Source organism: Mustelus asterias, chromosome 5 (assembly GCF_964213995.1).
Source record: "Mustelus asterias chromosome 5, sMusAst1.hap1.1, whole genome shotgun sequence".
Classification (NCBI taxonomy): Eukaryota; Metazoa; Chordata; class Chondrichthyes; order Carcharhiniformes; family Triakidae; genus Mustelus; species Mustelus asterias.
In genome coordinates this window covers 27,893,617-27,906,633 of record NC_135805.1, presented here as the reverse complement: position 1 = coordinate 27,906,633, position 13,017 = coordinate 27,893,617, and the positions used below count along the sequence as shown (strand labels likewise).

The 13,017-nt window shown below is 42.0% G+C and overlaps 1 protein-coding gene across 19 annotated transcripts in view; it reads right to left on the bottom strand.

Annotated features, from left to right (window-relative positions):
- Nucleotides 1-7,047: 7,047 nt before the first annotated feature.
- Nucleotides 7,048-13,017, bottom strand: part of slc8a1b (solute carrier family 8 member 1b) — a 284,183-nt gene continuing 278,213 nt past the window's right edge. For all 19 annotated transcript variants that reach the window (XM_078212311.1, XM_078212312.1, XM_078212313.1 and 16 more), the window contains one exon: nt 7,048-10,394. In XM_078212311.1, coding sequence (XP_078068437.1) covers nt 10,018-10,394 — 377 coding nt within the window. In that variant the 3' untranslated portion in view covers nt 7,048-10,017. The remainder of the gene's footprint in view (nt 10,395-13,017) is intronic.

Here is a 13,017-nt window from a genome sequence, read left to right as displayed (position 1 = left end):
CTTGCAACAACTTGAAGTGAACTCTTCAAACACAGTAATACCATATGAAATGCCTGTCGGACTTGATCATCTCACGACACGCAAAATGAACGAGAAATAATGGAGAATTTACAAACATCTATATTTAATGTGTTAGGAAATATGGCAAGAGAGGAAACAGCTAATGACATTGATTTATACAAAGCCATTCAGTTCAAGCAATGAGAGGTACACACGACAATTTTACAAGATTAAAGGTTCCTTAAGAAATACAGAAATGATAGACAAATCAAGCTGAGTAGTATGACATAAAACAGCATAAAGTCCACACATATTCTTGATGAACTATTTTCAAACCACCTCCGGGTTATGTACTATAGAATTTGTTTGTATAAGGCATTTTAGTCATTGATAACTTCTCAAACCACGACATATGCAGCATGCAAGAATTGTTTCGTCTGTGAACTTTCTAATTTTCTTCTTAACAGAGAAGCCTCATTCTGCAACATGTTGGAAAATTTAAAAGTATCTTAGCCGTATTTGCGTTTTTTTTTAACCTTTTACTTCTACATACAAAATTAAGAAGCCTTCTTCTTTCAATCATTTTAACTGAAACCTTTGGACGGACACAACACAGAGTGAACTCAAGAGCTACAGTAGCAATCTTCGACAGCAGAGTTACAATGAGTCTGTACACCTCGGAGTGCCACAAGAGCCACAAACGTTGTTTTTGGCATCTTTGATTTTTGTTACGTTGTACAATGGAATTCTCGTAGCTATACACTAGCAAATTAATATGTTGGTCAAATCACTGTCGCAGCAGAATTAATTCATACTAGCTTCTACTGTTGTTTCGCCAAGGTAATATTGTATTGCATATCCAATTCATGCCAATAGAAATATAAAGTCACTTCTGTTTACATACCAATGAACACCATGGTTGTACAAAAATGATCACCATGTTACTTCATGCACCATTAAACATCAATCCAAAAGTGGACAGACACTGGGTTAAGCTTAAACATTGCTCAATATACTGACTCCTTTAATCTTGTGAACATGCTTTTTCCTTTATTTTTCCAAGCCACCATATTATTTTCTCAAATTGCCTTGGCATTGCCACTATGAAGATGAGAATAAAATGTCAGTATTTCAAACAGTGCTCTCAAAAGAACTTAAGAATTTCAACTCCGAGGCATTTATAAGATTCGTATCAGAGGTAGAAATGTTTTTTTTAAACTGGTAGCCACGCAAGTTACCTACACAGCCCATCTGATAGCCTACTCAAGACACTGAAATCTATGTCATCGTACCTATGTGTCATCAAATTCTGTCCTTTTTCTCTCAGTAGTGGGTGTGTTCCTAAAGCAAATAGCAATCAGTAAGTTGCTGGAAATGTGTCCTGGTACACTTATCAGTATGTGAGGGATGGAGCAGTTATTTGTTGGCAGTGGAATTTAGTCAATTAATATTTTAGTTGGCTAAAGTGTTGGATCCCAGATTTATGTGGATGAGATCTAAAATGGGCTCAAGATCGCACCCACTAATGTCATTTTGCAATGAATATACAAGGGTCTATTTTAACTCCCCAACCCAGTGGAAATTGAGCGGCAGCAATTAAAATGGAGCGGAATACATCCTTATACCCCTCTCTAGATTTCACAGGAGTCTTTTCCCAATGATGCCTGGCAGCAACCTGCTGCTGCCTGAATTTAATAGCTCCCCAGTTGTTTTGGTGAGTGAACAGCAAGTAGCGTGTTAATGGGGTCTGTCTGAGCCTCTCTGTAGCAAGTCCAGACTTAGTCTCCTTAATACAGTCCCTACCCTCGTTTATCTGCTACCATTATTGGCCAAACCTCCCTGCAATGCTTACAGTCCTAGCCTAGCCTCATTGTGTCCATTCTGAAACTCCAGCTTCCAGTCCCAGTCTAGTCTTCCTGCTTCCAGTCCCAGTCTAGTCTTCCTACTATCAATCCCAGTCTAGTCTTCCTACTGTCAGTCTCAGTCTAGTCTTCTGGCTGAAGTCCCAGCCATCTTCCTACTGTCAGTCCCAGTCCAGTCTTCCTACTATTAATATCAGTCTACTCTTCCTACTATCAATCCCAGTCTAGTCTTCCGGCTGAAGTCCCAGCCGTCTTCCTACTGTCAATCCCAGTCTAGTTTTCCTCCTGTCAGTCCTAGTCTAGTCTTCCTACTATCAATCCCAGTCTAGCCTTCTGGCTGAAATCCCAGTGTAGTCTTCTGGCTGAAATCCCAGTCGTCTTCCGGCTGAAGTCCCACTCTAGTCTTCCTACTATCAGTGCCAGTCTAGTCTTCCTACTACCAGTGCCAGTCTAGTCTTTTTACTACCAGTGCCTGTCTAGTCTTCCTACTACCAGTCCCAGTCTAGTCTTTTTACTACCATCCCAGTCTAGTCTTTTTACTATCAGTGCCCCTCTAGTCTTCCTGCTATCAGTGCTAGTCTAGTCTCCCTGCTACCAGTCCCAGTCTAGTCTTTTTAACTACCAGTGCCAGTCTAGTCTTCCTTCTACCAGTCCCCAGCGGCTGCTTGCATTGCCATCATCCTGCACAGGAGTTAGAAATGAACTATTATTTTTCCTGGCCGTTAGTGCCAACAGGTTTGTATGAGTTACCTCGTGAATGCTTTACTTTATAGGGGATAGTTCCCATATTGAAATAACAAACGGAAAGAATGCATTGAGTTAAATCATTACTATCACCAATACTAATTTGTTGACTGTTGGGATTTTTTAAGCCACTCAATTGTTTATATTGTGACAAGTTCAAAAAAAAAATCATTAACTGATGTAAAAAAACCATTTCCAAAACTTCACTTTGCTCAGAGGCAGCTGTCCCTTTATTTCCCTATATCAGCTCCGAAGAGTATTCATGCGCAGTTATCGAAGTATCACACTTCTTAGAATATGGGTTTTATGTGGCTCTGTAAATTAATATGTCAAAGTAGAATTAGAAAGTGGTCAAACTTTCCATTTGGTGTGAATGCTGCAGCCTTTTCTCGAAGGGATTTAAGGGAAGTATTGTTACCAACAAGTTAGTTTCTCTCTAGTTCAAGTTTTAACAATAGAGCAATAACGTTACACCTAGCAGAACACACTCAGTCAATATCAAAACCATCATAAAAACTGCTGATAGGTTTATTTATTATTAGTGTCACAAGTAGGCTGACATTAACTCTGCAATGAAGTTATTGTGAAAATCCCCTAGTCGCCACACTCCGGTGCCTGTTTGGGTACACTGAGGGAGAATTTAGCATGGCCAATGCACCTAACCTGCATGTCTTTCGGGGGGAAACCGGAGCACCCGGAGGAAACCCACTCAGACACGGGGAGAACGTGCAGACTCCACACAGACAGTGACCCAAGCCGGGAATCGAACCCAGATCCCTGGCGCTGTGAGGCAGCAGCACTAAGCACTGTGCCACCGTGCCACCCTTCCATTAACACGGTACAATACAGCAGATCACCAACCATCCCAAAAGCCAAGCACCAAGACAGCATAGCCACAGAATTACAATCTGTAATTTGGTAACAGGTATCACACACTCGTGGTCAGAAGTGCTTTTGGCTGCTATCAGATTATGCAATACCAAAAAAAATTACTTCAATCACAGAACAATATCTTAAATAACCCACTCAAAATAATACTGCAACTGTCAAAAACAGTCGTGAAATGTGCAATAGTGCAAGATGTTATTAAAAAGGTAGATTTATCATCCTGATTTATGATGTAAAAATGACATACAAACTCTAATGTTAAACTCAGGAATGTTTAATATTCCTTATTATTGCCTGTTTTATGTATTTTTAATTAGAAAAATAGACATCATATCTTCCTGATTTTCATCTAATGGGGCTAATCTTCTCTGCATAGCAGTTGATTTAACTTACTGTTCTACACGCTGATCCTTTGCACATATACCAGCTGGGGTCAGTCATGTATATGATCTTTCCAGTTTCAAAGGTCTTCTCGGGTAAAACTAAGAGGACGTTATGAAGGGTAAACAGAAGGAGATTTTGAAACATAATTCATTTAGTTACTTAGTTCAAAGGGAAGATTTAACGGACTAACAGCGTGTTTCAATAAAACATCTCGTGCTGATGAAAGGGCAGTAAATAGCGAGACCCACATAAATAAAAGCAACTAGTTAATTGGACTCTGGTCTGACACAAACACCTTGAGGAACTTGTGGCCAGGCTGCTTATACACGTGTCTAACCCATTAGTCTGACACAAGGAAAGTTTTCAATTTTATTTATTAGTGTCACAAGAAGCCTTACATTAACACTGCAGTGGAGTTACTGTGAGAATCCCCTAGTCGCCACACTCCGGCGCCTGTTCAGGTTACACTGAGGGAGAATTTAGCACGGCCAATGCATCTAATCAGCACCTCTTTCAGACTGTGGGAGGAAACCGGAGTAAACCCGCACAGACACAGGGAGAACATGCAGACTCCACGCAGACAGTGACCCAAGCCGGGAATCGCTGCGAGGCAGCAGTGCTAACCACTGTGTCGCCCCATTTACTTGTCACACTGAAACCTTATTTTAAACAGGCGCTGACTATGAAATGACCTTTCCCACATTGCTTGTCAGTGTGTAGAATTTGTCCCCATTTATATGGTGGCAGTCCACTAGTCCCTGACTCAACATCATAAAATGGATTGTTTAATATCCCCATTATAACAAAATCTACCATTGGATCCTTAATTATCAATTGGGTCAAAGCTAAATAAAATGACCATTCCTGAAAGGCAAACAAAAATAAATTAAGCTAAACATTCATTTAAATAATTTGACTTGTCTGTGCCATTATTTTACTAACAGCACGCCAGAGACGTACTTCCACAATCAATAGGACACAATATTGTTCTCATAGAAACTAGAAGCAAAAGTAGGCCATTCGGCCCTTCGAGCCTGTTCCGCCATTCATTTTGATATCATGGCTGATCATCAAATTCAATATCGTGATCCCCCCCTTCCTCCTGTATCCCTTGATCCCTTTAGCCCCAAGAGCTATATCTAATTTCTTCTTGAAATCAGATATATTCTCCATGAATAAGCTTCTAAATGGCACCTATAAAAGCACAGCACAATGGGACGCACTGTTATGGTGGGCCATGGACTGGTAGGATTGCCTGGGCGTCATCTACGCAGTCAGTCCCAAGTCTTAATTTTGTGTTTACTTGTCACACTGAAACCTTATTTTAAACAGGCCTTTAAGGAGGCTCGCCGAGCTTCAGAAAATCACCATCCCTCATGAGAAAGATGGGAAAAATAGAATGCTTCCTCCACAGGCTGCATTTTCTTGGGGTCTGGTTACACAGCACCATTGAAAAAGGGCTGGTTTTCAAGTTCAGAGCACTTGGTTCGGATGCAATGCACAGTTCCTCCTTCCAAAAAAGGCTCAAAGCTCTTCTGAAGGCGCTGCCAGCTCTTCAATGCACCATCAAAGGGTCATTCTTCATGTTATAAGCTTGAATGAATGGAAAACCCAATACCCAGTACTTTAAAATTTAGCTGCAAGGCACAAGAGCATCCAACTCGCATGTATTTTATTTAAGTCACTTAACATTTGTCCTTAATTAGACAAATTAATTTGCGCCACTAAGGTTCTCACTCACTCCCTCCCAGTCAAAAATGAAATGTTTCCTTCTAGAGGATTAAACAAGCCTTATGACTTCCCCTTTTATAGTTTGTTGATGATGTACTTCAAGCAACAAATCGGCAAAGAAGGCGAGAACTATGTAAATATTCATTAAAGGAATAAAATGACACTGCTGTCAGTAATAATGTATTTAACTATCAGGGACTGCAACACGGCATGTGAAGAACAGTCATCAAAATAAATAATGTTTGCCCCTCAGACTTCTTTCTCAAGATCCTTCATTTTTCTTTAAAGTTAATTTATTAGTGTCACAAGTAAGCTTACATTGCAATGAAGTTACTGTGAAAATGCCCTAGTTGCCACACTCCGGTGCCTGTTCGGGTACACTGAGGGAGAATTTGGCATGGCCAATGCACCTAACCAGCATGTCTTTCAGACTGTGGGAGAAAATCAGGGCACCTGGAGGAAATTTGGGGGGATTTGGGGAGAATGGGCAGGCTCCACGCAGACAGTGACCCAAGCTGGGAATCGAATCCGGGTCCCTAGCGCTGTGAGGCAGCAGTGATAACCACTGTGCCACCGTGTCACCCCTGCACTAAAGGTGAGAAATAACAATGACTTTGACTTTCCCATCAGCTGCCAAATGTTTAAAGTGGATTTGTGTTGCGTGCAATCTCCGAGTGTACTGTGAAACATTTGTGACTGTAGGATCAGAACAAATGTATCTTGAGTGACAGTGCTTTGTGTGGTAATACCAGTGATCAGGGCCACTGGTTTACAATTTCACTGAAAAATGGATGGAGGCACGGAATGTGATCCCCAAGACTGATTCAGTTCCCTAAGTCAGTGGCTCTGCAAATGAATCTCGAATCATACGCTGGCTGAAATGCCTTAAACCTGGAGAGATGCTGACGTAGTGGTAATCCAGTCTAGCAATCCAGAGGCCCAGGCTAATGCTCTGCGGACATGGGTGCATGTGGTGGAATTTATATTCAATTCAATTAGTAAAAGTTTATTTATTAGTGTCACAAGTGGGCTTACATTAACACTGCAGTGAAGTCACTGTGAAAATCCAAATCTGGAATATAAAGCTAGTCTCAGCAGTGGTCAGCATAACAACTATCTCTGATTGTTCATAAAAATTAATTAAGCGTAACTAGGGACCCCAGGCACCCCAGACATTCTCTCTTCCACCTTCTTCCGTCGGGAAAAAGATACAAAAGTCTGAGGTCACGTATCAACCGACTCAAGAACAGGTTCTTCCCGACCTCGCATTAAGTTGATCTTTCTCTACACCCTCGCTATGACTGTAACACTAGATTCTGCACTCTCTTGTTTCCTTCTCTTAGAAATCATAGAAACCCTACAGTGCAGAAGGAGGCCATTCGGCCCATCGAGTCTGCACCGACCACAATCCCACCCAGGCCCTACCCCCACCCAGGCCCTACCCGTTCTCTATGAACGGCATGCTTTGTCTGAATAGCGCGCAAGAAACAATACTTTTCACTGTATATTAACACGTGACAATAATAAATCAAATCAAATGAAATAATCTACTTGCTTCACTAAGGAAATCTGTCATCCTTACTTGGTCTGGCCTACATGTGACTCCAGACTCATAGCCATGTAATTGGCTCAAATGTTCTCCTCTAAAAATCACTGAGCAAGTCACTTAATTCAAGAGTAATTAGGGACGGGTAACAAATGCTGACCTTGGTGGCAGCGCCCACGCTTCTATCAGACTTTTGAATGGACCTACCTTGCATTAAGTTGATCTTTCGGGTTAGGTTGATTGGCCAGGTTAAAAATTGCCCCTTAGAGTCCTGAGATGCGTAGGTTAGAGGGATTAGCGGGTAAATATGTGGGGGTAGGGCCTGGGTGGGATTGTGGTCGGTGCAGACTCGATGGGCCGAATGGCCTCCTTCTGCACTGTAGGGTTTCTATGATTCTATGATTTCTCTACACCCTAGCTATAAGTGTAACAGTACATTCTGCACGCTCTCATTTCCTTCTCTACGAATGGTATGCTTTGTCTCTATAGTGCAAGAAACAATACTTTTCACTGTATGTTAATACATGTGATAATAATAAATCGATTCAAATCAGATCACAGGAAAGAAATCAAAAAAAGATCTTTCCCTTTCTTCACTGAGGATGGGTATGGCATTGCCTGCAGTGCTCCTGCTAACTCAGACACAAAACCAATTGCTTTGTAAATGGGTTTCCTGGTTATTTATAAGAAATACATACTAGTTGCATTGAGGAAACTGTCATACAGTCATAGAATCCCTACAGCGCAGAAGGAGGCCATTCGGCCCATCAAGCCTGCACTGACAATAATCCCACCCAGGCCCCATCCCCGTAACCCTTAAGTTCAATCATTTAAAATATTATACAGTGAAGGCAGCAGCCCCCATACAAAATGGTTGATTGTTTTAAGTTGTGTTCTTTAATTATGGAACAAAATCGTTTGATCTGAGCAGCACAGGGTAAATTGGTCACTCAGAAAGCAACACACTGGCACACTCAGGAGTCCTTTATGATGTGTGTGTTTTATAGAGTCATAGAGGTTTACAGCATGGAAACAGGCCCTTCGGCCCAACTTGTTTTGCTTGAATTGTGTACCAATAATGCATGATACATTATAAACTTGAGGACGTATCTATCTGTATGTTCTTTGTGACGATTATGTAAAATCAATATTAAATATCCAAGTCCAGTTATGGAATGTGACCTGCCTTCTGATCAATTGACTCAAAGCGGTACCAAATCTGAATGCTTACCTTTATGTCATTGAAGTACAGAACAGGCTAAAAATAGAAGGGAAACATTTACTACATTTCACCAACTTATTTGTTTTTGGATGTGCAGGTGATTTATTTAAGCTCGCGGCTCCTTTAAATCTTTTCAGCATGGCCTTGCACGGATGACAACTTAAAGGGGCCAACTTGTGCATGAGCTACTTGGGAATTTTGGAGGGGGGGGAGCGGTGCCGCACAGAGACTCAGCTTACAGGTAAAAATTGCACTTAACTCTTCATTCATTAGGCCTTATGAATCTGAAGTTGTGGCTCACGAGAAATTGTTTGCATGACTCTTTTTGCTTCAGTGGGTTCGTGTTTAGTTCTCACCTTGCATACACCATTGATTCTACGTGTAAACCTGTCTGCGGTTTTTCAATCAAGAGCTCGAATGGAGTGTTCATTTGCAACATCTAATGCAACGTGCCCGGCCAGCGCGTTTTTCTTGTACCAGAACCTCTGCCAGAAGACTTTGAACTGGCGTCTAATGGGTTGGACAGAATTTACAAGAATGACCCTAAAAGCTGGCAATGGTAATCTGTTTGTTGATTGCTACGGCACTATTCTTGATGCCTCCTTAATGATTTTTAACACAACGCAGTAATTGTCTTCCTGCTCGGGTTAATTTAAATGCACCATCCCAATTTCACTGTCTTTCTGATTTATTGTGCCACAACAATGACAGCAACAAAAGCAACCAGACAACAGAAATAACAATACTGACATTTTAAATAAAGCTCTGACAAATGACCCTGAACAACTTTTAAAACACATCATTCAACTTCTTTGTTTAAAAAAAAAGTCATATTGATAGATCAAGTATGTTGTCGTGAAGGTGCTAGTTCCAACAGCGCCACTTGGAAACCGTTCCAAGTGAACATGATAAATGTCTGGTGAAAGCTACAACTCTTTCCCCCTCACTAATATGCAACAAGCAATTCCTAATAATAAACAATACACGGTAGGTCTTGAGATTGGTGACATATTTATATTACATACAGGACACATGTCTTAACCATGCACAGCATTACAGTATCACATTTAACACTATTGTACAAAAATAACAAATGACACAGCGTATGGGCAAATGTCTTGCAGTTACGCATAGTCTGTGCATTTTCGCTAAGGAACCCAAATTAAATTAAACCAAAAAAAAAATCCCAATATGTTGACAACACTGAGTTTTAGTCAGGAGTTGTCAGCACACAAATTGTCTTAAATGAAGTGTAGGGCACGCAGATCCAAAAACAAAATGAAATAACGGGACGCGCCATGTTTTCTGGTGTGTTTAGCAACTTGATCTCAAACAGTCACATTAGTACAGAGGCATCATCCCATGAATGGAGGAGGGCATGCTACTGTGGGTAAAAGTGCCGTAAATATTAGTTTAGGCTCTTTATTCTTGAATAAAAAATATCTCCCATTTGGTATATTTAATCTGTACAGCAGCATATTGAGCCCTACATTCATTGCCTTTGCTGTTATGATGCCCTTGCAGATGGAATACTGTGAGATCCACTTCTAATGAGTAAAAGGAATCCTCTCAGAAGTTAGCATTCCATCAGCAGGTGAGTGAAATACTAAACGTCCACTTTGTTCGTGTTCTGTTGACTATTAGAAGCCATTGATGTAGCAATAGGCCTCCAGAGATGACAAAAGAATGTACGTTAACCAAAGCATAGTGAACATTGCTGAGGTTAAAATCTTGGCAGTCCGTGGTCCACCCAACTCACCGCCAACCTCCGGCTTCCTTCGATACAGTAACACGCCAAAGTTTATAAAAGCAAATATGGTGTAGAGGGTGACCGAAAAGGCCAGGTTTCCGGGCAGCACTACAAATTCCTTTCCCTGAGCATTCCAATAGATTGCTGCCACTGTCCAGGCCACGCCAATTCCTAAGAAAATATTCACAGCATTGCTCCCGGTCACATTACCGATAGAAGCGTCAGCATACTGGTCTTGAATTGCAGCTACTTTGCTGGCAAACGTATCTGTAAAAGAGACAGAAAAGAAAAAGCCCTCTAAATTGTAAGATTATCCACGGATCAAGTCACAGTATCCATTCTTATTACTCTATATAGGCTGAAATATTATTCATATCATGTGTTGGTATTGCCACAAGTCCCAGGTTGCTGTGCAATAAATTCTCTCGCCTGAGGAAGAAATAATGATTAACTTTAACAAGGTTGTATTAGTCATAATTACAGAGTTTGCGGACACTATTTTCCGTTGCACATTTGCAAAATGGTCGGGGGATTGCTCTGAATTTTTGATGTATAAACCAGATGTAGGACCTTGGGCGGAATTCTCCAGCCGCGCTGGTCTAAACGCTGAAAATTCCCGCCCGACTGTCAATGGAGTTTCACATTGTCCGCAACCCGCCCGCTAAAATTCCAGTGGCAGCGGGATGGGAGAATTCGGGCCCCTGACTTGCTGGTTTGATTTGGGCCAGCTCTGATTTCAGGTGGCAACAGGGCCTACTGAAAGCAGCACGGATTAGGCCTGTAAGTTTATTTATTTATGTCACGAGTAGGCTTACGGAAGTTACTGTGAAAATCCCCTAGTCGCCACACTCTGGCGCCTATTCAGGTACACTGAGGGAGAATTTAACATGGCCAATGCACCTAACCAGCGCGTCTTTCAGACTGTGGGAGGAGCACCTGGAGGAAACTCACGCAGACACAGGGAGAACGTGCAGACTCCGCACAGACAGTGATCCAAGCCGGGGGATCGAACCCAGTTCCCTGGAGCTGTGAGGTAGCAGTGCTAACCATTGTGCCACCATGCCGCCCAGTCCAGCAACATAATTGCTACTCTTATCATTTTCACTGCTCTCACTATAACTTATTTCACCGTTCCATTCTATGCTCCAATGATAGGAGGAGGACATATTTCAAAGTAGTCCCGGGTCCCATGCAAAGTAATCCAACACTTTTTTATTATTCGTTCGCAGGACTTGGGCGCTGCTGGCTGTCCAGCATTTATTGCCCACCCCTAGTTGCAGTTGTTCAGAGGGCAGTTGAGAGTCAACCACATTGCTGTGGGTTTGGAGTCACATGTAGGCCAGACCAGGGAAGGACGGCAGATTTCCTTCCCCAAAGGCCATTAGTGAACCAGATGGGTTTTTCCGACAATTGACAATGGTTTCATGGTCATCAATAGATTCTTAATTCTTAATTTTTAAAAACTGAATTCCCCCATCTGCCATGGTGGGATTCGAACCCGGGAACCGAGGACATTAGCTGAGTTTCTGAATTAATAGTTTAGCAATAATACCACTAGGCCATCACCTCCGTCCTTCACCTGTGGCTGAGTATTCTTTGCATCTACTGTGAGAGATTGGGCTGCCAATTATATCTGCCAGAACTAGTTTAAAAATGACAAGCACAGAGATGAAAATAATTTTTTTCTCTGAGAGTTGTGAATCTTTGGAACTCTCTTCCCCAGAGAGCGGTGGTGGCTGGGTTCTTAAGGCAGCGGTAGATAGAATCTTGACTAATAAAGGAGGCGAAGGTTATTGAAGGTCAGTGGAATATGGAGCTAAGGCCACAATCAGATCAGCCATGATCAGATTGAATGTCGGAACAGGCTCAAAGGGCTGGATGGCCTATTCCTAATTTGTATCTTCATACGAATGTTCGTATGTAAGTTTTTAAGATTTCATTTTGTGGGATGTGGGCATTGCTGGCTAGGCCGGCATTTATTGCCCGTTCATAATTGCCTTTGAGGAGATGGTGGTGATTTGCCTTCCAGAACTGTGGTTGTCCCAGTGGTGTAGGTCCACCTACAGTGCTGTTAGGGAGGGAGTTCCAGGACTTCCCCCCAGCGACAGTGAAGGAACGGCGATATATTGCCAAGTCAGGATGGTGAGTGACTTAGAGGGGCACCTTCAGGTAGTGGTGTTCCCAGGTATCTGCTGCCCTTGTCCTCCTAGATAGAAGTGGTCATCAATCTTTACATTATGAACTGAGTCAAACTGTAGCCAAGTTGGAGATTTCCAATGGTGTTACCTTCCTCACTACTGTATGAACAAAGCAAGCTGTGAATAAGCTTTTTATTTCATAGCTTTCACCAGAACGTGCCTCTAAATTCAGACAACCTTTACACTTTTCCCCCATGTTCTGGAATCTCTTTTGACACCTTGCTCTCCTGCCTCAATGAATACTCCACACTTAACTTTCTCATTCTCATTTATATCTCAATTCCATTCTTGGCTTTTCTCCCAGACTCCAATCTATTTCAGAATCTAAATTTGTTCCTTCCTGCTACGTAATACTCTATCACTGCCAAAAAAGACTCGTTACAATGAGTCAGGTACAACAAAATAAAAAAGGGTGTCACTATTTCATTTGCTTATTCACAATAACACAAGTCTTTAGTAGAACACCAGCACCTATAAAGTCCCATCCAAGGCACCATCCTGACGGGATGCTTGATTGCTACCCCTTCCACAAACCTTCACTCCCTCCATCACCAACAAACAGTGGCAGCCGTGTGTACCATCTACAAGATGCACTGCAGAAACTCACTAAGGCTCCCTGGACAGCACCTTCCAAACCCACGCGCACTACCATCTGGAAGGACAAGGGCAGCAGTTACCTGGGAACAGCACCA